The 24,802-nt window shown below is 41.4% G+C and overlaps 1 protein-coding gene across 1 annotated transcript; it reads left to right on the top strand.

Moving 5' to 3' along the window:
- The first annotated feature begins 1,400 nt into the window (after window positions 1-1,400).
- Window positions 1,401-24,771, top strand: pde9aa (phosphodiesterase 9aa). The gene is made up of 15 exons (XM_063497159.1): window positions 1,401-1,459; window positions 4,019-4,089; window positions 10,186-10,270; window positions 10,799-10,859; window positions 11,296-11,370; window positions 12,723-12,809; window positions 12,950-13,054; window positions 13,818-13,900; window positions 14,438-14,594; window positions 15,538-15,651; window positions 16,045-16,149; window positions 16,420-16,548; window positions 22,677-22,772; window positions 22,878-22,939; window positions 23,023-24,771. The coding sequence occupies exons 2-14, from the start codon at window positions 4,068-4,070 to the stop codon at window positions 22,923-22,925; spliced, it is 1,167 nt and encodes a 388-aa protein (XP_063353229.1). The 5' UTR covers window positions 1,401-1,459; window positions 4,019-4,067; the 3' UTR covers window positions 22,926-22,939; window positions 23,023-24,771.
- Window positions 24,772-24,802: the final 31 nt, after the last annotated feature.

A 24,802-nucleotide genomic window follows, 5' to 3' on the forward strand; every position in this document is an offset into this window, starting at 1 on the left:
GGGAACGCCTTGGTGTCCAGTTTCCTGTGCACATCAAAGTTATGTGCAACTTTCTAATAAAAACACTTAAAACTAAGGTTTCACTGCTAAAAAGCAGCTTCAACTCAAAGTGTGCATTATGCTGTTGAAACTTGTGCATTCTGCCTGCAGATTTGATTTTTTAAAAGCTGCTTTCAGCTGTTTGTTGTGGTTTGGCAGAGTTTTATATGAGACGCCCTTCCTACCACAACACCTGGAGCTGGAATCAAACCACTGACTCTTTGCCTGTTAGGCAAATGTGCAAACCATTACAATATGGAGTCACACGTGTGTTATTCCTGTGTTAATAACTAACCACTTAAAAAAAAATAATAGGTCACTAAGTCACATTTCTGCTGCTGTAGCTGATGAGGTTGAGTCCCACAGCAGACGAGTGAAAAAAGTGTCAATTTTGCTTTTCTTGTGCGACTTCAGCCCACGTCTGAAACTGTTGGAATAAACTACTGCTGTGCTCACACATGTGAGCTCATGAGATGTTGATGAAACCTTACAGAAGATCTTTTCATTTAACATCTTTTGTCACCACTGACCCAGCTGGCCCGAGCTGTGACTGTCTCCACACGATGATGAAGCAGTGTGTTTGGATTTTCGCTCACACACACTAAACACTGGTTTGGGTTCATCTAGACATGCCTGCTCCACCATGTTCCACCTGAGGGGTCTTTCCAGTCACTTCAGCTGAAACAGCTTAACTAAGCACACAGAGCAATGCTGTTAACAAGTCTCCTGTCTGCACTGACCTGAGTGGATTTTTTTTTTTACAATTTCTTGTAGCGCTTAGTTTATTGGCCTGTGGCTTTGAACTTTGCCCACAATGCTGGCGCTTTAAGGCAGTAACAGGACTCTGTTTGTACATCCTGCTTGTTCCCACTGTGTGGTAAGAGGAATCAGAAGTGGCTTGTTAACACATTAAGCTGTCAGTAAGTCTCTGTTGTCTTCAAACACTTTGTTAGTCACCAACAGCTAAGCCAAAGGGAAGAGGACACACTTTATTTATCTTTTCTGCCTCTGCCTTTTGTTGCTTGGCCTCTGTGACTTGTTTATATAATCTCTGTGTATTCATGCCTGTATGACGCAAAGAGACAGTGTGTATTTATCCTAAATATTCATGCACAGCTCTTCTTGCTGCATTTTGTATTCACAATGAAATATTCTGCCTGAGTGGACTGAAGTTGTTTACACTAACCCCTCAGTGTGTGTGTGTGTGTGTGTGTGTGTGTGTGTGTGTGTGTGTGTGTGTGTGTGTGTGTGTGTGTGTGTGTGTGTGTGTACGAGTGTGTGTGTGTCTGGGGAGGGCTGGGGTGGGAGGGGGTAGGAGTACGTAACACAGCTCCATGCCTACTCTCTCTTCAGATAAAGAGGAACTCTTTCAGAAAGTACTGACGCGAGTAGCAGAGCAGTTTTCAAAGTAAGCAGATAGGTGAGTGTGAATGTTTCAGTCTAAATTTACTGTAAATGGTTCCTTTACACTCTGTTCTAACACCGTCTCTTATAGTTCTTGTTTCAATTAGCTTGGCTTGGGGTTTTTGTAGAGCATTGTCCAGAAAACAGAAAACCTTGTATCTCCAAAACCTGAAACAGAATGATGAGAATGTCGGTTTTATGACTGCTGTGGCTTTTCTTTCATGTTCTTTACTTTGTATTAATTCAACGAGGCTATAACCCCACCTCATGTTAACAGCAGCTGCAACTTGTTAATGTTACTGCTAGTTATCTGTTGTTGTTGTCGTATCTCTTCATCCGTATCTGCCTCTTTGAACTTTCACTTGTTGTTCCACAGATGATTTTACTGCTTTTGCTCTCATGTCATTTTCAAGCCAATGAAACATTTAAGCAGTGTTGTTAGTGCTGTAATTCTGCAGTAGAGCAGAGCTTTGGTGGTTTGTCAAAGTCTGAAGCTGAAATAAAGGATCTTCATGTGTGAAAATAAATTTGCTGTGAGCAGTGAATTTGCACCTGCTGTGTTTTAAGACTAACAGAAGAATATTTAACATTATTTGACTTACTGTCACATTTTAATAGAATAACATGTTTATGTATCTATGTAGCATTCTGCATGTGCTTCCTTATGACAGATGAGGTATGAAGACGGGCACCTGAAACAGTTAAAATACAACGACAGGCCAAAAATGAATAAACAACGGATATGGATTAATGTGAACACGTTCACAAGAATATAAATATTCTTGCTCTTACTAAGACAAAAACTATGTGTAAACATAACTGCTCATTGATCATTAAGCTTCTCCATGAGCTCCCTCACTCCTTTATGAACTGTCAAACTATGTGGCTTGGAGCAGTCATGCTGAATCTTGAAGCACCTTAATATTTGAAGATATACATACTGTAGACATTAGAAGTAAATATATGGAGTAGAGCAGTGCAGGAATGTGCAGTTAGGTATCAGTATTTGGACCATGACACAATTATTTGTCCTTGTGACACCACTGTAAATCAGTAATTTCAGGTTGAAATGGAGACTTTGCCTCAGTCAGCAGACTGTGTGGAGTGGAGAATAGGGGACACAAAAGCAAACAATACAAAGCGTGGAAATAAACTTAATATTAACTGAAAGCGAGCCGTTTATTACAGGCTGGTTTTAACTGTACAAAACAAGAGCCAAAAGCAAAACTAAACACTACATTAAACTGGGTGAACTAAGGATAAACATAAGAAACCCTGAACGTGAAAACATGAACCGTGAAGACTTTGCATAAGTACATGAAAATCCTGGAAAACATGGCATGAGCATAGCAGGATAGCAGACAATCGGTCAAGGAATAAATGCAGACTCAAAGACTAAATACACACAGGATGCAGTGTTGGGTAAGTTACTTTAAAAAAGTAATTAATTACTAATTACTAATTACTTAGTCAATATTGTATTTAAAATACTTATCTAATTACTGTGTCAGAAAAGTAACTTAATTCCTAAATAAGTAGTTTAACTAAATACTTCTTAAAATCCCTATAAACCTTGAGTGGACAAACAGAAATTAAACCCTTTAAATAATAAATACATTTTTTTTTAAAGACGGAGACTCTACAGTACGCAGCAGTAGCATCTCTTCCACAATATAGGCTGCAATCATTTTTTAAGCTCACCTTCAGACGCTTTCTGTGCTGCTGAAGTAAAATCAAGTTTTGCCTGCTTAGCAGGAGTTGCCGCGGTGTTATCCATGGATGATGAACAAGGATCACTCAGAAGTGTTCGTCTATGCTCTCGTGTCAGATTACTCGTGCTATTAACAGCAGCCGATAGTTTTTTCTCCCCAGGACATAGCTTACATATTACTGTAATGTTCTTGTCTGCTTGTTTCAGAAAAGTGAAGAGTATGTCCACTTCATAAAACAGGCCCTCGCTTCAGCCGAGTCCGACATCTTCCGCTTTAGAATACGACTATGCAGCAAACTGGCGCGAAATGACGTGCAGCTGCACTACAGCGATGTTAAAGCGGCAGAGTTTACTTTTACCTTTAGAAGATAAATTATTGAAATTAAATAATGATATTCAGCGAGTTTAATTATTTTACAATGTAACGCAAGTACATTGTAAGTAACTGTAATTAAAATACCTAAAAATGAACAGTATTTAGTTACTCTACTTTTTCAGTGGAAAAGTAATTTAATTACAGTAACGCGTTACTTAGTAACGCATTACACCCAACACTGACAGGATGTGATCAGGGCAAACACATGTGGAAACAGCTGGGTGGAATGAACATAATGATGCCACAGGGGAAGTAGAACTAAACACAATGAACATGGGACATCAGACCTCTTCAAAATAAAACAGGAAAGATGGACACATGACAGACTAAGACACACGGACTTAACATAACGAACTGACGAGGAATACGCACATTATAAATACACACAGATTTTGATTGTTTGGTTTAGAGTCTCAGATGCTGGTCTTTCCGTTTTCATTAACAACTTCTCCATTTCCTCTTTCCCACCTACTTCCATGTGTCTGCAGGTTATTCAAAATCAACAAGCTGAAGACTGAGGTCACCAACCGTCTCACAATGTTGGAAAAGAGAGTAGAGCGTAAGTTTGTTCCCACCGCTCTACAGTCACATTTACTGTCTTCCGTCATCAGCTGTTAAACTTGGATATGAAAGACACATTTGAAAAAGGAATACAGTGCTTGATTAGTCATCACTATCCTCATGACTTATAGCCAACTCACCGAAAAGTCAGTGATCATATATGTCACATAGAAAGTGAAACATTATGTGTTTATAACCCCGTTTTGGATTTGGGAGACAAACCTCCAACAGGTTCTGCTGAAGGTTTCTTCCTGTTAAAAGGAAGTTGTTCCTTTTCACTGTGCTTGCTTAAAGGGGGTCATATGATTGTTTGGGTTTTCTCTCTATTATTGTAACTTCTCTGTCTTATAATATAAAGTGTTTTGCAGCACTCTTGTCATTTGGTGCTATATAAATTCAATTGAATGGCCGAGGCACCCAGGATCTCTCTTCTGGACTATACCCCTCCCAGTCCACGAGACAGGCCAAACATCCAGTAACCTCATCACAGAGTAGGCAGGTAGTGGCCAGAGGTCACAGGCTGGTTTAACCCTCGATACACTGCAAGACTTACAGATGTTCATATTTCTGGGTAATTTGAGATGCATGTGACGGGATTTATGACTGACTGAAACCAGTGAAACTGGGAGACAGTTCCCTTGACTCAGTGCGGAGAGGAATGTGTTTAGCACATAACCAGACTTTCTGACCTGGAAAATATGTTGGAACAGGAAGACAGTGATGATCGATTTGTTGTCTGTTCTGGGAGGAAGTCCTGACCAGTGTGGTTCCAGTTGATTTCCAAAGACATCTTCAGCGACAGAGATTAAGTTAAACAAATGGGACACTGAGATCAGCTTCTTGGGATGGGAACAGAGGTAGGCTGGAGCCTATTCCAGCTACCATAGTACAAGAGGCAAGGTACACCCTGAATAGGTCACCAACCTCACACAGGGCTAACACATAGAGAGAGACACACTTTAGAATCACCAGTTAACCTAATCTCACTACCTGCATTTGGACTGTACCCAGAGAAAACAAAACTCCACAGAGAAAGGCCCCGGCCAGATGGTGGGGTTGAACTGAGGACCTTCTCGCCCTCTCGGCAGGTGTGGCAGGGCATCCAGCATATCACCTACTTCAGAGGGCAGACCAAGACAGTTGTAGACCCATGCAGAAGAACTAAACACTGTCTCATGCCTTGACATCCTGGTCAGGAAACTGTCTGAACTGGGATTCCCCCCTCCCACTTGTTCTTGGATCTTTAGCAACCTTCCAAACTCAGTCCACACCTTTCCTCTGCTGAGCACTGGCTCCCCACAGAGGTGTATGTTGAGCCGATGGCCCTACAGCCTCTACACCACTGTCTGCAGACCTGCTTACACCAGCAAGACCATAGGGAAGTTTGCAGATGATGATGATGACTCTGCCACAGAGACGAGGTAATGAATCTGTCTGCATTGTGTTGAGTAGACACTCTGGCTGTGAACACCACAATGACACAGGAGATGATCCTGGACTTCAGAAGACACAGAGCAGACCACCTTCACCTCTACATAAATGATGACCCTGTGGAGAGACTTCAGGATTTCACATTCCTGGGCACTGTGATCTCTTCCAACCTCTCCGTGACTGTAAACATCTCCACCATAATCAGGAAGGCACAGCAGTGTCTGCAATACTTCACAGTGCTCTGAAGAAATAGCATTTGTAAGAAGCTGCTGGCGACCTTCTAACGTTCCACCCATCCTGCATCTCACCTGTTCAAACTGCAGCCCTCTAGGAGATGCTGCACATTCATCCAAACCAGGACCAGCTTCTTTTGACAAGCCGTCGCGGTACTGAACACACACACACACACACACACACACACACACACACACACACACACACACACACACACATCACCCCAGCACAAGACGAGTGCAATACTTCAGAACAAACCTTGGACGTCTGTATAGTCTGGTAGTCCAACTCCTCCAGGATCACAGAGCAAACAGTCACCATCTACCGGAACTAAATTCCTTGTATGTGTCTGCACATATACTTGGCCAATAAACACAACTCTGATTCTTTCTGATTACCAGAAGCTTTGCTGTGTCTTTCAAAGTATTTTTGTTTATGTCTGCCAGCACAGCCTCAAGCAGATATCAAAACATGCCATTATCAGAAAATTTGCTGCATCTTTCCCAGCACAGTCTCAACAGCATGGAGGGAATTCCAGGAGACAGGCGGTTACTTTAGCACAGGAATGTCAAAGTCATTTTACATCACGGGCCAAGAATATGCTTTAGGTCATGGAAGATGACGGACCTAACACCGTTGGCTGGCACTCACACTTGACAAACTAAATCCAATAGAACACCTCTGAAATATTAAATCAAACCATAACTGAGCCTCCACCATGACAAAAGGCTGTAGACACTTACTATTTTAAAAGTGTACATATTTTATATTCACTTCTTAATCCCTGTTTAAGGGCTCAGTTGTTTTTTTTCTCGATGTTTCCGTTCCTAAAGAATGACGTCTTCTCAGTCACTCATCCACTCATCCACTGAGACAGGTTCTAATAAATCTGTTCATGTATCCACAGGGGCGTAATTTCCAGGGGGGTTAGGGGGGATATGACCCACACAATAATCAGACCCAACCAATATAGCCCCCCCAATAAAATTATGAATTATCTTGTATAAATAGGCTGTTGGTTTTCTTTACTCGTTTCAGTTATTACCAGCAAAATAGTTGCATGTTTAATCATCTGGGAATTTACCCAGATTTATTTATTTATTTAGACAGAGATCTTGAACCCCCCAATGTTCAGCACAAAGTTACATGGATGTGTATCCACAGTCATGGTTCTCGTCTTCGTCCCAGAATTTTCAATTTATGTTGTGGTCTCATGATTTGGTTTCTTTTAGGATTTGAGACGATTTATGATCTATTTCTATATCTTGTGCTTTAGAGTTTTAGATTGTTCCCTAGAGCTTTTTAGTTTTGTTTTCTGTGCTCTTCTGAAGATGATCTTAGTTTCTGTTTTTGTGTAGTCCGTCCTAGTCTTGTCTCTGTGATTGTATCCCTTTCTGTCCCCATTGCTGTGTCCCTGTGCTTTGGTTAGCTAGCACCCTGTCTCCATGCTCCCTGTTTAGTTCTGTCAGGTTAGTATGTTTTAGTCCTGGTGCCAGGGATTATTACTTCCTGTTTTATTTTGATAGGTCCTCGTGTGAGTTATTGTCTCCATGTCTCATTAGGTAGATTGAGTTCAGCTGTAGTTAACAGGTGTCTTCACTCTGCCCTAATCTCCTCTTGTGTATTGATACCCTCAGTTTGCTTCTGTTCTGTCACATCCTCCTTCTTGCTTTGTGCCTTGTCTGTTCCTCCAAGTTCCATGGTTTCCATTAAAGAGTGAAAGTTTTTGGTGTCTATGTTTTGACCTTCATTATTTTGTACTCTATTTTTAACCAGATACGGACTTCTATTTATTTAGAAGCCCACATCTGGTTTGTGGAGAGCAGATTGTTGTGTTTAATGACTATGATTTGAATCACCATTATGAGACTAAACACACAGAGAAATATCAGAACCTAATTGATATGGAGCTGGAAAAATTGCTCATAAGGCTACACTTTTTTACTGAGATTTACACCTCCATTGATGGAGTTGTCATGTCATTCTCTGTTACGAGTTTATTAAAGTGTTTAGTGGATTCTGCCCCTCTAATATGCTCAGAGAAAAAAAGAAGAATCTGAAAATGTGCCCCTCTCTAGGCAAGCCATAACACACAGAAGGCATCTGTAACTGAAAGAAAAAAAATAATCGGGCAAGAGCACCGAATCACAGTTTGTTGCACTTTTGTTGGGGCAGAAAATGGTGACAGAGGCTAACAGACAGCTGTCAGGAGGACTGGCCTGGACAAAATGTTAAAAACAACATGGAACCTCAAGGGTTTTGTGAGAAGGAATGAAAGATATTCCAGAGCTCTCAGATGTGGAAGGCTTACTCATTGTTCATGTGACACGCTTTGCACTTCTACCTCAGATACTGAACGTGGCTTTAATACACTACTGTCCAAGCTCAAAAAAAGGCTAGATTTCTCCTACTAACCAAGATACAACCCAGAAAACCTACACATGAAGTAAATAAACTGCAAGCAAAATGACAATAGCATTTTCCATAAAGTTAAAAAAATATGCCCGTTTCTCACAACTCTTTTGGCGAATGTTGATTAAATAGTAATAAAATGTTGATGTTATTACTACACCTATTTCTATTTCTATATACTAAATTAATATTGAGCAGAAGCAAGTTTAGCTTATTAATATGACTCCACAAGACTTGCAGTTTCTCATCTCTCGTCTGTTTCTCAAGGGAATTTCTCCCAAGACAATTGAGCAAAGAAACAATTAGAAATTATTTATTTAGGCACTTTGTTACTGACAGCCTTTTGCAAAAACACATTGTTAGTATTAGTTTAAGAGTGCATATTTATGCAACCAGGTTTTTATACGTTTTTCATTTTTATTTTCCCCCTTAAAGGATTGTTTTTCAAAATGAACTGTTTTCTGAAGTGTCATAGCAATTCTCTGGAATTCTGTGGCTAAAAACAGGTTTGACATGAAAAGATAAGCCATGACATGAACCTCTATCTGTATGGAGATTTATCAGATCATGATAAGTTGATGCCCCACTGTGTGTGTGGTCTGCTAACCCACCTTTGGAGGCGGTTAACTTTGTGAGATCATTAGAGTCTACTGAACATTGACCTGTTCAGAGTATAAAAGTGTGTGCTGTCATTTTATACTTACACAACATCCAGTGTAAGGTCATGCACCAATGCCATTTCCTCTAGCAAGCTTCTACCATGTTATTAAGTGCAAGCGGGAACTTTGTTCTTCTGAGGCTGCCGACTTGTTCACCGTGCTGCTAGACTTAGTTTTACCAGCTTGTCTGATGGCGTCTTGGCAGGCAACATAAAGTTATACAATATGATCAATAAATGTTGTGATAGTCTTACTTTTCTTATTCTTTTATTCTTTTATCTTTTATAATATAGGACTTCTAGGAGTTTATTGTTAAAGTAATTACCAGCAGGAACATTTTATCTGTCATTGTTTTGCAATGATTGCAATGATTGAAGCAAGGCTATAATTATATGCTATAATCTCCCGATAACAAACGTGCATTTTGTGTTTATTGTGCTATCTTTAATATTTAAATTTGTTTGATAATCTAAACATTTAAGTGCGACAAACATACAAAATAGTAGTAAATCAAGAAGTGTAGTTATCACACCTGTTTTATGAACTGTGTGGTAACACTTTATATTAAGGTACGAGTTCCACAAGAATTATTAGCATAGCATGCAAAAAAAACCAAAACAAAACATAAAAGCATAACTAGAACATGGTTCAAGATTGCGTGATCCAGTAAGCTTGTAAGCTTTGTCAAAAAAAAGTACATTTGAAACTTCAAAAGTTTAAAAGTAAAGACTGTGTCTGTTTTCTGAATCCAAGATCAAAGTGGTAGAAACACATTTTTTTTCTGTTGTATTGCAAATAAAGTAAAGCAGTTATTCAGAGCAGCTAATGAAGCTCACTAACTCTGTGATGCACGATTTCTGCACTGTGAGGGCATCTTAGTGATGTAATCATGTGTTCAGAACAAAGTGAAGGTTTTTGCCAGTTTTTGATGCAACAGCAGGAAACAGTTCTAGCCTAAGAACAAGCCAGCAGGGCGGATCAAGAGCACACCATGAATGTTGGCTTTAAACACAGCTGTTCAAACCTCATTAAATCCTGACTGTGATGACCTCTCAACATCACACTTTGGCAAAACACACCTCAAGATTTCTCCATGAAAGATATGAGAGTACATCCTCTGCCAGTCCTCTGTCTCTTTGTTATAAAGAGAGCGATAGTTATTTCAGAAATGCTCTTCCTTTGCTCGTGCTCCTTCATATGAATAAAGGTCAGTGTAAACTACAGCATAGACTGAGCATGTTGCTGCAATCCTTCAGTCAGCAAGAATGGTCACTGAAGTTAAGTGTTGTACACAATACCTTGCAAATGCTAACTTTACAGAGGTCTGACATGGTTTTAACGAATAACTCTGTCTGCAGTGGAGGGGATGACGGTGATGGAGATTGAGAAATGTCGCAATGACATCAAGAAGCTCCGTGATGAGATCGCATCCAGAAACAACAGGTAACAGCAACACAATGAATTCTCTGCTCCTTTAAGATAATAGATCAGTATTAGTGTGCTAAGCCCAGGGACGGTGTTAGTTAATGCACTATTGGAACAATTAAAAACAATTAATCAGTCATTATAAAATCAGTCAACTACTATTTCTCCATGAGCAATTTGTTTAGCTGATTTAACCTTAATAGTAGTACGTGTAGCAGCAACACTTCATCTTTTAGCTGCTTTCTTCAGAGGTCAACACAGTGGATCATTTCCCTTCTTCCCACCCGATCCCGAGCATCCTCCACGGTCACACCAATCATCTGCGTGTCCTCCTTCAGGACAAACCATCCAAACTTGCCTCTTTTGCTTAGTATCCAATTTGCTCAACCTGAGCTGTCCCTCTGACTTAATGTCATGGAGCAGCAACACTAACAGAAATAATTAGGAGTTCATGTAAATGATGAAGGTTATGCTAATAAAATGGTCTTTTGTATTATGATTAATATTACAGAAATAAACTGTTGTGATGTTTTTTTTCTTTTTCAGTAATTTTCTGGACGACAACAAGAAGCTGAGTCCTTGCAGAGCCATCCCCTCTTACCCCAAAGTAAGGCCTTTACTCCATGTTCACGTGTCACACCTCCACAATGCTCAAATCACAAATCCACAAATGGAGACGAAATTTGTCAAGACAAAATTTAATGTGTCTAATTTTCAGAGATTGGCCACCTTTATTAACACTGATCAGGATAGAGTCGATGTCTCTTAGTTTTAATGTGTAAAGAGTATAATGAGTGTGGATAGTATTATGATCCACGCTTACTTACTATGCCCCCCAAGCCAGATAGATGTAAACAGGGTTAACTGCAAATCAGCTGCCTGCAGTGCATGCTGTCACAGCAGACCTAAGATGCCCTGAAAAGCCCACCTTTGATGTCTGGCTGTGGAGGCAGTGAACCCACATCACCCACAATATGTGTCTCTCCTCTCTTCTTCTCTTTGTGACTCCTGTGTGTCCTGTTGTCCTTTGTGTGTGTGTCAAGTACCATCTGTCTAAGGAGACAATGGAAGCTCTTAGATTGCCTACATTTGATGCTTGGCAGTGGGAGCCCAATGAGGTGAGATTAATACACTAATTCTTTTATTTATCAAGGACAAGTGATTAGCCAGTGAATGTGATTTTAACAATTTTCTGACTGTTAACTAGTTAGCACTTGTTTTTGAGTCTTGGCTCAAAGTAAGAAAGTAGACGGACATTATCACTTAAAGAGAAGTCCACAGAGTTATCACCACCTGACTAGAACTGTGCCTTACTCGGGATGAGCAGTTTAATAAATCTTTCTTTTTCCCATTTTGATGTAAAAAAATGGTCCCTATGTTTCCAACAATGTAACCGGCTTTACAGAAGTTTAGTCAGTTATACTAGGACAGTAAACATCCCTGGATCAGGTCCAAAGCAGAAGATTTTATGGTAAAACTTGAGATCAAAATTCTTTCCTATGCCTGAAAACAATCATATACAGCACTGTTTTGAATGGGAAACAAGACTAAAGAAAAGATATACATATACATTTATTATTTTAATGTGTTGCTTCTCTATCCACTCCTTTGTTGCCTTGGTGCTAAATTTGGGGTCATTATCATGTGGGAAGACCAATCCAGAACTCATCTTCAGTGTTTGCTGAGGGCAAGAGGTTCTCGTCCAGTGCATGGCCCTGTCCTTTAGCCCGTCAGTGCGGAGAAGTCGTCCTATACTCTTAGCAGCCCCAAAGCACAATGTTTCCATGTCCATATTTCTGTGCTTTTTGGGTCAAACTCAGTATTTCTCTTCCTCCAAACACAGCAGGGCTAGGTGATGCCAAAGAGCTTGATTTTGGTTTAATCTAACCACATCAGTTTCTCCCAAACCTTCTCTGAATCATTTACAACATCATTCACTGACAAACCAAAGACGGGCCTGTACATGTGCTTTCTTGAGGAGAGGGACCTTGGAAGATCCATTCAATCCTCTACACTGTAGAGTCTACAATTGCCCTTACATCATTAACTGTGTAGTTTTGGGCTCCACCACCATTCTCATGATCATCCTCAACCCATGAAGCAAGATCTTGGAGCTCCAGACCAAGCAAAACTAAACATTTAAACAGAGTTTAAAGACACATTGCCGCTACAGGTATCAGTCATAGGCGTTTTAGTTTTAGTTAATAATAATAATAATAATAATAATAATAATAATAATAATAATAATAATAATAATAATAATAATGTATCCAAAACATAAACAAATGCACTTCATTTTTTAAAATAATAATATAAATGACTAACAATGTCTAATTATACATAATTATATATTTATACTTAATTTTATGTTCAAATTGTTAAAGGACAGTAACATCTGTTGAATTTTAAGAATAAGCAGACCAAAAATAACATCCTATACTCTGCACTAACAAACTCCTTTGTTGTCCAGATGCTGGGCTGTCTGGAACATATGTACCATGACCTGGGCTTGGTCAGAGACTTTAATATAAATCCCATCACACTGAAAAGATGGCTGGTGAGACCTTACAGTTGGCTCTACCTTGTTTCTATAAAATATACCTCACATGAACAGAAAATAAAGAAATCATTTCCAAAAGCTAATATTTCTGTTTGGGAATTTCTGTGATGAAACTGTTGCTTTCTCTCTCACTGTAGCTGTGTATCCATGACAACTACAGGAATAACCCCTACCACAACTTCCGCCACTGTTTCTGTGTCACCCAGATGATGTACAGCATGATCTGCCTCTGCAGCCTTCAGGTAATGTGATTCTCCGCGACTTTACCACATGAATTTTCTTCCACTGTACCCGTCATGGCCCTCGGGTCGTTGACCCAGGATTTAGAGTTTGGGGATATTTAGGGGTTCTCTGATTTTGTTTATGTTTGTTTTATAGCTTTGTATTCTGTAATCTCAACATGTTGTTTTTTTGTTATGGTATTATGGTTATATTGCAATTATCTAATTCAGTTCAGTTCAGTTATATTTTATTTATATAGCGCCAAATCGCAGCAACAGTTGCCTCAATGCGCATTATATTGTAAGGTAAAGAACCTACAGTAATACAAAGAAAACAGAGAAAACCCCAACAATCATATGAGCCCCCATGAGTAAGTGCTTTGGTGACGGGGGAAGGAAAAACTTCCTTTTAACAGGAAGAAACCTCCTGCAGACCCAGGCTCAGGCAGGCTGTGGAAGCCACAGATTAATAATTATTAATTAAACACAGAGTGGTCTATACATAGACCCAGCAGCTTAGACCTACTGCAGTGTAACTAATGGAGGAATATATATCTATATCTATATCTATATCTATATATATATATATATATATATATATATATATATATATATATATATATACATATATTTGTCTCAGCCCTCCCTTGCCCTTAAGAATTTTAGTTTTGGATTATTTGCACCTTTTTCCTCAGTAATAAAGCTTTTTGGTGTTTTACTTTCTGCCTTTAGAGTCCTGTATTTGGGTCTTTTTAATAAAACCACTGTGCATATTATGTTTTAGGAGAAGTTTACTCAGATGGATATTCTGGCTCTCATGACAGCTGCTGTGTGTCATGACCTCGATCATCCCGGATTCAACAACATGTAAGAAAAGACACAGAAATGCAGCAATAGATGGTGCTTCTCTGTGTCATCTGTCCCTGCTTTCATCAATGTCCCATTTCCATTTCTTCTTTTTTGCCCATTCTATTCTTGTTCACATGGAGCAAATAGATGCAGACACTGGAGTCATGCCAGTTACACAAACAAAAGATCAATTCAGTAGGACAAACAGAGGTGCAGTATTAAACTGAGAGGATAAGTCAAAGATTTAGGAATATAAAAACAAACTACATCAAAATAGCACAAATAATTGTAGTAACAGGATAGAGGATGAAAAAAAAGAATAACAGGTATGAGTACAAACAATTTGTAAAAGACAAATCTACACACTGATAGAGAGCTGAGAAGGGAATGAGACATAGAACATGAGACAATTACCTTTCAAACTAACAGGAAGTTCTTTGTGTTTTCAATTTTCTACTAACTCAGTCTTCAGTCTCTCTCCTCCTGTCATCTCACGTTTGTCCCTGTGCCTCTCACTCCTCTTATTGATCCTCTTTGTCATAACTCCCTCTGCAGGTATCAGATCAATGCTAGAACGGAGATGGCCCTTCGCTACAATGATATTTCTCCTCTGGAGAACCATCACTGTGCTGTGGCCTTCCAGATTTTCTCCCGGCCTGACTGCAACATATTCATCAACTTTGACCCTGAGGCCTTTAAACAGATACGGCAGGTACTTATGTGCAGCTGCAGAAACAGAAGTATTGTTGGGGTTAATACATGCACTACAGTGGCAAAAATAATAATATAATTATTCGATGAGATCCTGCACAAAATATTTGACTGGTGCTTTATACTGCCATTAAAAACATTTGCACTATTACTCTTTTTGGTTAAGGCTGATGAAGTCCTTGGACTTCAGGACTCTTTCTGCTTGGGCCAGTGATGTACAAGGTCTTCATCTTTGTTCGATCTGGTTTTTATCCCTGCTTCTCTGACCTCGTGTCTCTTGAGTCTCTGAAAGTCAAGATCACCTGATATTCTTTCCACTGAACCTTTCAGTGAGAGATGACAGGGGTAGTTGTAGTTCTCTAGCTCTAGATTCCCAGCCACCTGCTGAGGTACTTGTTGATCTTTTACTTCATTCCTTCCAGTACAGTAAATGGGACAGCATGCACTGTCATGGGCTACATTAACCTGGGGAACAGGCCATGTTGGCCTTAAACTCCCATGTAGTCCACATCTATCAGTGTTCTTCAGCCATCCTTCTACTTGCTTCTCAGTGCTATGGACATTGTGGCTGTCCCTAGTGGTTGGGGTGGCTGTAGCTTAGGAAGTAGTGCAGGTCATGTGCTAATAAGAAGGGCGGTGGTTTAAATCCTGGCTGCTCCAGTCTGCATGCTAAATATCCTTGGGCAAAATACTAACCCCAAGTTGCCCTCTGATGCATCTATGAATATGTGTGAATGTTAGATTGTGCTAATATGACATTTACAATTTGCATTTTGTTTTAATTCACATTTTACATCCAACTGTTTCAAAATTAGATTTGAATGACTAATTAAGACTATTTCACACCATGCTCTTTATCTTAAACTACATCTACAGAAAATAGTATATGACACTGAGTTCTCCGTGTGTCTATACTGATTTATTTCCTTTGTCTTGTTTATCAGGAAACTATCACATTGATCCTGGCCACAGACATGGCACGCCACAGTGAGATCCTAAAAACCTTCAAGCAGAAAGTTGACAACTTTGAATACACAAATAAGGAGCATGTTGCCTGTGTAAGGACGCATTTACAAATAAATCTTGGTGCTGTCACACCTACAGTTAGGATCAGCTAATCTGAACCAACAAATACATAAATTATAACACATGAATTAAAGATTAATGTGGAAAACTCACTAACTGGACAGTTAGTAAATCAGTATCAGTCTTGCAATTACAGACAGTAAAATGAAAATAATGTGATTGGTAACTCCTGCTTCACTTTGCTGAGCAAACTGGAAGAGAGAGAGATTAGTCACTTTGTTCCCCAACCTGTCCAATGGATAGGATTACTGAAAAATATGCAAACAGAACATGTATTCAAATGGATCAGAACTAAAAACAACAATGTACTTAGCTACATCAGCATTCATGGTAGCCTTGACCCTCTGACCCTGTGTTGTGTGCAGCTGAAGATGGTACTTATCAAATGCTGTGACATCTCCAATGAAGTGCGGCCCATGGAGGTGGCTGAGCCTTGGGTCGATTGCCTGCTGGAGGAGTACTTCATGCAGGTAGGTATAGCAGAGTCATGGAGCATTTGAATACAAGCAGGCAGCATTCCAAAGTCTGTTTTATTTGGACATGGAAAGTTCTGGTTAGCTGTGGTCCTATATACTAAGATAGAGTGATGCTACAGAATTCTAAAGGTTAATAAATAACAATGAGACACCTGGAGTCTCATTGTCTAGTCTAGCTTCATTTACTTTAGTAGGAGGCCAAAAAGAATAAGTAAATGAGAAAGAGTGAGCTGCTTATGGAAAATATGTGTTTGTGCTGCTCAGAGTGACAGGGAGAAGGCTGAAGGACTTCCTGTGGCTCCGTTCATGGACAGAGAAAAGGTCACCAAGTCAACAGCCCAGATTGGCTTCATCAAATTCGTCCTCCTCCCCATGTTTGAGACTGTGATGAAGGTGAGTGGACGGTGACAGTCAAGGACAAACAAAATAAGAGAGGTGCAACATAGGAGTGGGTCCTTGGACCTTTGAAGTGGCTTGCTCTCTTTATAATTCTTCATATTGGGTAAAGGGTTCAAATTGAAAGAAAACTAGTTGCTGCTTTAGGCTAACAGCTTTCCTATTACACCTGAAGTGAGACGATTATCTACTTTGAATTCCTGAATTTTCAGTATTACCCTGCTAATTTTAAGAATGTAGCAAACAGAGATGCAACAAATATATGTGAAGGTCTACCATGTTTATTCCTCTGCATATTATTAGACCTTTTTTATAATTTCATGTTTTGCATTACAATACCCCAGAGACACAACAACTGACGTATTTAAACTGTACAGTCTGAGGCAGAAATATTTCAGTAGCTAACACATTTATTCAAACTGCATGTCACTGCTGTTGTACAATAAAATCATTTGTGGAAATAGTGTCCTGGACTTTTACAAACAATTCTACAAGTTTAGCAGGTTCATTTGGAAGTGATGGTGATAGACCTGAAAAGACTCGGCTTAATGATTCCTCTGCAGAAATGAAGCTTTTGTTCCTGCTGGAGAATGTTAACTGCTAAAAGGAAGAAAGATGTTTCAGATGAATCGAAGCATTATGTCACAGGGGTGTTCTGTTGGATTTAGGTCAGGGGCCCAGTCAATAGTATCAATTCTTTGATCTTTACTGGCCTACCACCAAACCAGTCATGCAGACCGTGTCACCACTGTCACATATGCCCGGGTGAACCTGCCAGTGGCTGACCTGCCAATTCTGGTATTCTATGGCAAAGTGCTGCGCAGCGAGCACGGAGCCCAGTAGAGGACATCGGACCTTACCTTATGAAGTCTGTTTGTGATTGTTTGGTCAGAGACATTCACAGCACTGGCAACGCTCAGCCTGTTCTTCCTTCCACAAGCAAATCCTGTTTAGGCGCTAAGGACCTTGTGTTGCCCTGCCCAGCTCTCAGAGAGTAACTGCCTATGCCCTCAAATTTAATCTATGCTCTTGAGACTGCCGTGGGAGAAACAGCAAACTTTCTGTCAATTTTATAAATTGATGTGAAATCCTATAGTAGTTGGAGTCCAGCTTTGTGGAGTCCTTTATAAACTGTTTACGATGAGCCTGAGTCTGCAGAGGGTCCCAGTGTTGTGGAAGATGTTATTGCTTGTTCCTGTACCAAAGATGCCACGCCCCAGTGCCCCCCAGGATTACAGACCTGTGGCATTAGTTTAAGACATCATGCAGACCCTGGATAGACTGATCCTCGATCAGCTCTGACCTACGGTCAGGCCACATCTGGACCCCCTTCATTTCGCTTACCAACCCCACCTCGGAGTTCAGAATGCTATTACTTGCTCAATCATGTCTATGCCACTTGGAACAGCAGGTGTTAGGGCAGGTGGTCCTTGAGCAGTTCGTGGAGGGGCTCCCCTTGGAGACAGCACGGTGGGTTTGCTGCCACGAGCCGGAAGAGGAGGACCACCTGGCCACGCAACCAGAGGAGGCAGAGGGTCACTGGAACTGGTCTCGTCCCACTGGCTGGCTGGCTCCCCAGCCCTGCCCTGGCAGAACCGCCGCTGCAGCTACAGCCCACTAACACCACGCAGGGCGCACCGATGCCAAGGCAGGGGTTTTGGAGATACGGGCGGCCGGGACACCTGTGGTGGGAGTGTGCCCACTGATAGACATGGAGCAGGTGTTCAGCGTCGCAGGGGCTCCAACACCCTCCTCCGGTCCAGGATGACCGGGGGATATATGCCCAGGGGATATATGCCAAGCTTTGGTGGAAACGGGCTTCACAGGCATTGTTGGATGCAGAGTGGGTGGAGGTCAGGTGTGTGCATGGGGACATTCACAGATATCCCCTAGTGGTGCTGTAGATAAAGTTTCAGGACAAAATACACAGAGTAAAGGCTTCAGTTCTGGGGACAGATTGGCCGGGATTTTAAGAATCTATTGGGCCAGTGTGTGGGGATGCATTTACAACCTGTCTCGCACACTAAAAGAACTGTACAAATTAATGGGCATTAAATCTGTTCGGACCAGTGTCTACCACCCTAGACTGACGGGTTAGTGGAGCGACTCAATATGAGTTTAAGGTCCATGATTCGTAAGTTCATTCAGAAGGATGAACACAACTGGGATCCCCTGGATAGAGCCTCTGTTGTTTTCAGTGCGAGAGGTTCACCAGGCATCCATGGGATTTTCTCCCTGTGAGTTACTGTTCGGCAGGAAGCCAGCACATCCAAGCCCAGCTAAGAATGAAATTCAACACGTTTTGGACCTGAGAGCAAAGCTGCACACTTTGGGGAGGTTATCATGAGAAAAGTGCAGCAGGCGTGGATATGAACTGAGTCTCACAGGCGGCTTGATACATCAGCATTCATGGTAGCCTTGACCCTCTGACCCTGTGTTGTGTGCAGCTGAAGATGGTACTTATCAAATGTTGTGACATCTCCAATGAAGTGAGGGCCATGGACGTGGCTGAGCCTTGGGTCGATTGCCTGCTGGCAATAATACAAAGAAAACTGAGAAAACCCCAACAATGACATGATCTCCTGTGAGCAAGTGAATTGGCAACATCATGGCAAGATTCGTCCAGATGCTTGGCTACAAAATGAACAGCCACAAAAAGCAGTATCCTCCATGGAGAAGGAGACTAGAGGCCACACAGAGGGAATACTGGAGATGGAGATAGAGCAATATTGGAAGAGCACAAGGAAGGAGGGCGCAACAAAGGCCAGACTTAAAGCCAATTGCACAAGTTGCCATCAAGTGCGGGATTTACCGAAAGAGATGCTTTTTCCCCACTTCTGTTCTGCATAAGCCTGAATCCACTCATTCAAATAGAATGGCTACAGATACCAACTACAGAATGGGATCTGTAGTTGGTATCTGGGATCCTCTATATACAGTGGCTTGCAAAAGTATTCGGCCCCCTTGAACTTTTCCACATTTTGTCACATTACAGCCACAAACATGAATCAATTTTATTGGAATTCCACGTGAAAGACCAAAACAAAGTGGTGTACACGTGAGAAGTGGAACGAAAATCATACATGATTCCAAACATTTTTTACAAATAAATAACTGAAAAGTGGGGTGTGCATAATTATTCAGCCCCCTGAGTCAATACTTTGTAGAACCACCTTTTGCTGCATTTACAGCTGCCAGTCTTTTAGGGTATGTCTCTACCAGCTTTGCACATCTACAGACTGAAATCCTTGCCCATTCTTCTTTGCAAAACAGCTCCACAGCTGCCCTGTGACGGCCTTTGAGGTTGTCTAAGAGAATATTGGGAGCAACAACACCATGAAGTCCAAAGAACACACCAGACAGGTCAGGGATAAAGTTATTGAGAAATTTAAAGCAGGCTTAGGCTACAAAAAGATTTCCCAAGCCTTGAACATCCCACGGAGCACTGTTCAAGCGATCATTCAGAAATGGAAGGAGTATGGCACAACTGTAAACCTACCAAGACAAGGCCGTCCACCTAAACTCACAGGCCGAACAAGGAGAGCACTGATCAGAAATGCAGCCAAGAGGCCCATGGTGACTCTGGACGAGCTGCAGAGATCTACAGCTCAGGTGGGGGAATCTGTCCATAGGACAACTATTAGTCGTGCACTGCACAAAGTTGGCCTTTATGGAAGAGCGGCAAGAAGAAAGCCATTGTTAACAGAAAACCATAAGAAGTCCCGTTTGCAGTTTGCCACAAGCCATGTGGGGGACACAGCAAACATGTGGAAGAAGGTGCTCTGGTCAGATGAGACCAAAATGGAACTTTTTGGCCAAAATGCAAAACGCTATGTGTGGCGGAAAAGTAACACTGCACATCACTCTGAACACACCATCCCCACTGTCAAATATGGTGGTGGCAGCATCATGCTCTGGGGGTGCTTCTCTTCAGCAGGGACAGGGAAGCTGGTCAGAGTTGATGGGAAGATGGATGGAGCCAAATACAGGGCAATCTTGGAAGAAAACGTCTTGGAGTCTGCAAAAGACTTGAGACTGGGGCGGAGGTTCACCTTCCAGCAGGACAACGACCCTAAACATGAAGCCAGGGCAACAATGGAATGGTTTAAATCAAAACATATCCATGTGTTAGAATGGCCCAGTCAAAGTCCAGATCTAAATCCAATCGAGAATCTGTGGCAAGATCTGAAAACTGCTGTTCACAAACGCTGTCCATCTAATCTGACTGAGCTGGAGCTGTTTTGCAAAGAAGAATGGGCAAGGATTTCAGTCTGTAGATGTGCAAAGCTGGTAGAGACATACCCTAAAAGACTGGCAGCTGTAATTGCAGCAAAAGGTGGTTCTACAAAGTTTTGACTCAGGGGGCTGAATAATTACGCACACCCCACTTTTCAGTTATTTATTTGTAAAAAATGTTTGGAATCATGTATGATTTTCGTTCCACTTCTCACGTGTACACCACTGTGTATTGGTCTTTCACGTGGAATTCCAATAAAATTGATTCATGTTTGTGGCTGTAATGTGACAAAATGTGGAAAAGTTCAAGGGGGCCGAATACTTTTGCAAGCCACTGTATATATAAAGGAGGTGGCCGCAACCACCAAATACCTGCAGAGGGTCAGCCAAGTCCTGAAGAGCAGCTGAATGGGAAAGAGCAGCTGAATGGGAAAAACAAGATCTGGGCAATCAACACTTACTGTATGCCCTGCCGGTGATTAGATACCCTGCTGGGATAATAAGCTGGCCAAAGAAGGAGATAGACGGCAATGTATGCTAAGCGAAAGGAAGGACGCCAACCACCGATGAGACAACGAACATCCATAAGTACATCAGGAAGATGGAAACAACTGACATGTGCTTAGTGAATACCTCAAGCAGCAGAAACCCAAGAAAGAAGAGGAGCAAGGAGAGGAGCCATCATGGAAGGACAGGCTCCTGCAAGCTGGACTGAAAGACAGCACAGGCACTAACCGTGGCAGCACAGGAACAAACTCTGAGCACAAGATTGTGTCTAAAATTCTGAAGTGACATAACATGAAAAAATGTGGAATAAATGAAGCGCTGTGAATACTTCCCAGCTGTTCTGTATGTGCTGTATGTTCTTCCTCAGATGTTACACTAAATTTCTTGGATAAAGTGAATGCTTTGTGACCAAAGGTCTTGTTCAAACAACAAATGACATTTCCCTGAGACACTATAATGTCTTTTACTTAAACTGATATTTGGTCTCTGAATTGTAAGTGGAGACCCAACTCCAATAACACTAATCAGAGAAGTGTCTTGATGCATGCTAAATCCTCCCAAAACGTTGATTCTGTTCATCTGGATGCAGCGTGTTCAGTGGGAGAAACATTTCATGACTCATCCAAGTTACGTCTTCAGTCAAAGTTGCATAAAGTCGGAAACTAGAACCACTGGTGAGGTCAGTTTCTTGATCATAAATATGCAAATTGTCATGACCACTGATCAGTGACCATTGATCAATGATCAATAACAGACACATTTTCCCTAAACATGGTGTCTCTGTGACTTTCAAACTCCAAATCACACTGCGCCAGAATCGAGGAATTGTTCACCAGTGGTGCTAGTGTCAGTCATCATGTAAATGTATCCTTTACAGTCAGAGAAGTTAACATTTGCTCTCTGTGTAAGTGTGCAAGAATGGGAGAACAGGAAGTGGTGCAGAGGTCCAGTAGCAGATGGCCTTAAAGGGAGATTAGCCAAAATAGATTTTTTGTTGGTGATGGTGCAGAACTTTTTGATCACCTATAAGAATGAGTATATAAAGCAGTTTAAACTAGCTCCACCTCAAGCACCTGTTACCGTAAATTTGTGCTTTAGCAGTGACACATCAGCAATAATGATAAAATGGAGGATAATGCATAAACTGTCACAGTAATAATTATAAATTCCAACCAGGAAGTTCCTGCTAAAATTCCAAAGTGTTACATTTTACAAGTGTAAACCTGTCTATGCTAAGGATCTAAATGGACTGCTTATTGTTATACACTGTTACACTGTCTCTTGACTTCACACATCTTGACTCTTACGAGTTACATAAACACAAAATAATGAGGCGTTTGCAGCTTTAATGCTGACTGCATGTGTGTGTGTGCATCTGTTAGCTGTTCCCACAGATTGAGGAGGTGATGGTAAAGCCACTCAGAGAGTCAAGAGACCGGTACGAAGAGCTCAAACAGATTGATGATGCCGTGAATGAGGTTGGAGGATTTTTACAAATGTGTGTGTTTTTAAATGTGGCTGCATTTAATTTGTCCGATGGGTCCTGAGTGTACTTTGTAAGTGAGAAAGTGTGTTTCCTTCAGGTGCAGAAAAAGAAAAGTGAGAATTTAACAATGGATGGTGAGAAGTGAAAAGTTCTGAAAAGGTAGGAACCAAACACAAGTGTTTGCTGCAAGGTTTCAGTCAGACTATGTATGAACTGCTTTCTTTGTGATCCATGTGTTTCAGGACCAGTGAGCACAGAGCACAAGTACAGTGGAATAGTGAGATGTGTTGTTCCACTGGGAGCTGTAAGACCTTCCATCACCCTGTCCACTCCTCACATGGAGCAGCATGAAGGGTGTTGTAGTTTCCAGTGTGCCACAGGAAGATGATGGACGATGTTTAAGAGCAGCTTCTTAAGCTGCTACAGGACTTGAGGACCAGAGGGACTCTGAATTGAGTGGTTTTAGTTGAATGCTAGCATTCGAATACCACAGACTACTTCAGTGAACAATATTTAGATATAATTCTTGTATTGTGTTTGTTTTTTTTGTTTGCTTTTACAGATGTACAGATTTTTATTGGCTTTTGTTATTTTATACAAAAAAGTAAAAGTATAATCTTAATAGCAAAGTTCTGTCTGGACTGTTTCTTTCATTTTCAAACAAAATAGCCAATTATTTGTCATGGAAAGGCAGCAAAAGAGAAGAAGAAAAAAGGAGGGCATAGAGAGACAAGGACAAAATACAAGAGAGGGAGAAGCCAAAAGTTAACAAAATGCAGTAAAATGAAATGCTTCCTAATTCTTCCTTCTTCTTTTGATTGCTCCCTCTCACTGGATCATCTACATCCATCTTACCCTATCCTCCTCTGTCACACCCTCTCCATATCCCCCTCACTTCAAGGGTCATTATGGCGCCAGTGTGTACGGCATGCCATCTGCTGCATCTTTTGCTCTCCACTTTGTTTTTGTTGTTGTGTGTCAAGGAAAATGTCAAGTGTCTACCGATGTATGACCACCAGACACTTCTAAAGCTTTGTCTGCTGTAAAACTAGTGTAGTTCCCCCATGAAGGGCAAGAGTTTTTACCCCCACTCTTATCTGGGATACTGGCTTTTCTCTACCAACCTCCAAGCTCACCTCACTGGAGGAAGCGTCACAGACGTCAGGGTAAGTGAGGTGGGCGAGTAGCTAAAACGCCTGTTTGGCCTGCTGTCCCAAACTTTTCCTGGCCCAAAAGGAATCGGCTCCTCACCTCTTTGCTTTGTTGCGCTCGTTGGATCAGGTGTTCTCTATCATATCGATCGAGACCATCTCCCCACTCTGTGATGTATTACATATGAACGCCACCCCCCACCCTGGTCATGGTGCATGGGCACCCCGGCTATCCAGGCCATGCCCCACAGCTTACATATAAAACAGTTGTACAGACCCGAAACTCGCAATCGTTTTATCTCTACTTGGTGCAATGTGTGTTTGTGTACTTTGTGTTGTGCCATGTGTGGTAAAGTCCGTGGGGTTCTAGTGTGTGGTGACAGTGTGGGTACGTTTACTAGTGATGGTGTGATGAAGCCCTGGGAATGTGGCGAATCTTTCTGACCAACTGCTTCGCCAAAAGGCAGATCACACGAAGCCCCGTTGAACGGCTCCTGTGGAAGTACTGACATCAGCTCATCATTAGATTTACAGCAGCCCTGCTGTGATAATACATGTGGGCCACGTACCAGTGGATATGTAGGGCAGGCTAGGCAGAGTGTCTTAAAGAAGTATCTACACATCCAACCAATGGGGATCATTCCCTGTACATATGGAATATGTAACGGAGTGGAGAGAGAGTCTCGATGTGATAGAGAATAAATTATTTGACCAAAAAACCCCCAAAACACACACACAGAACAGCAAAAAGCATCTCACCAGCTGTCTGCACTGTGGTGCACAGGTAATGACGTGAGCTTCTTTTCTCGCCGCCTGACCTGGGAAAGGAGGTGTTGCAGTAACCCAAACTCCAGGCCTCAACCCTACAGTG

Source organism: Pelmatolapia mariae, linkage group LG16_19 (assembly GCF_036321145.2).
Source record: "Pelmatolapia mariae isolate MD_Pm_ZW linkage group LG16_19, Pm_UMD_F_2, whole genome shotgun sequence".
In the NCBI taxonomy this organism is placed as follows: Eukaryota; Metazoa; Chordata; class Actinopteri; order Cichliformes; family Cichlidae; genus Pelmatolapia; species Pelmatolapia mariae.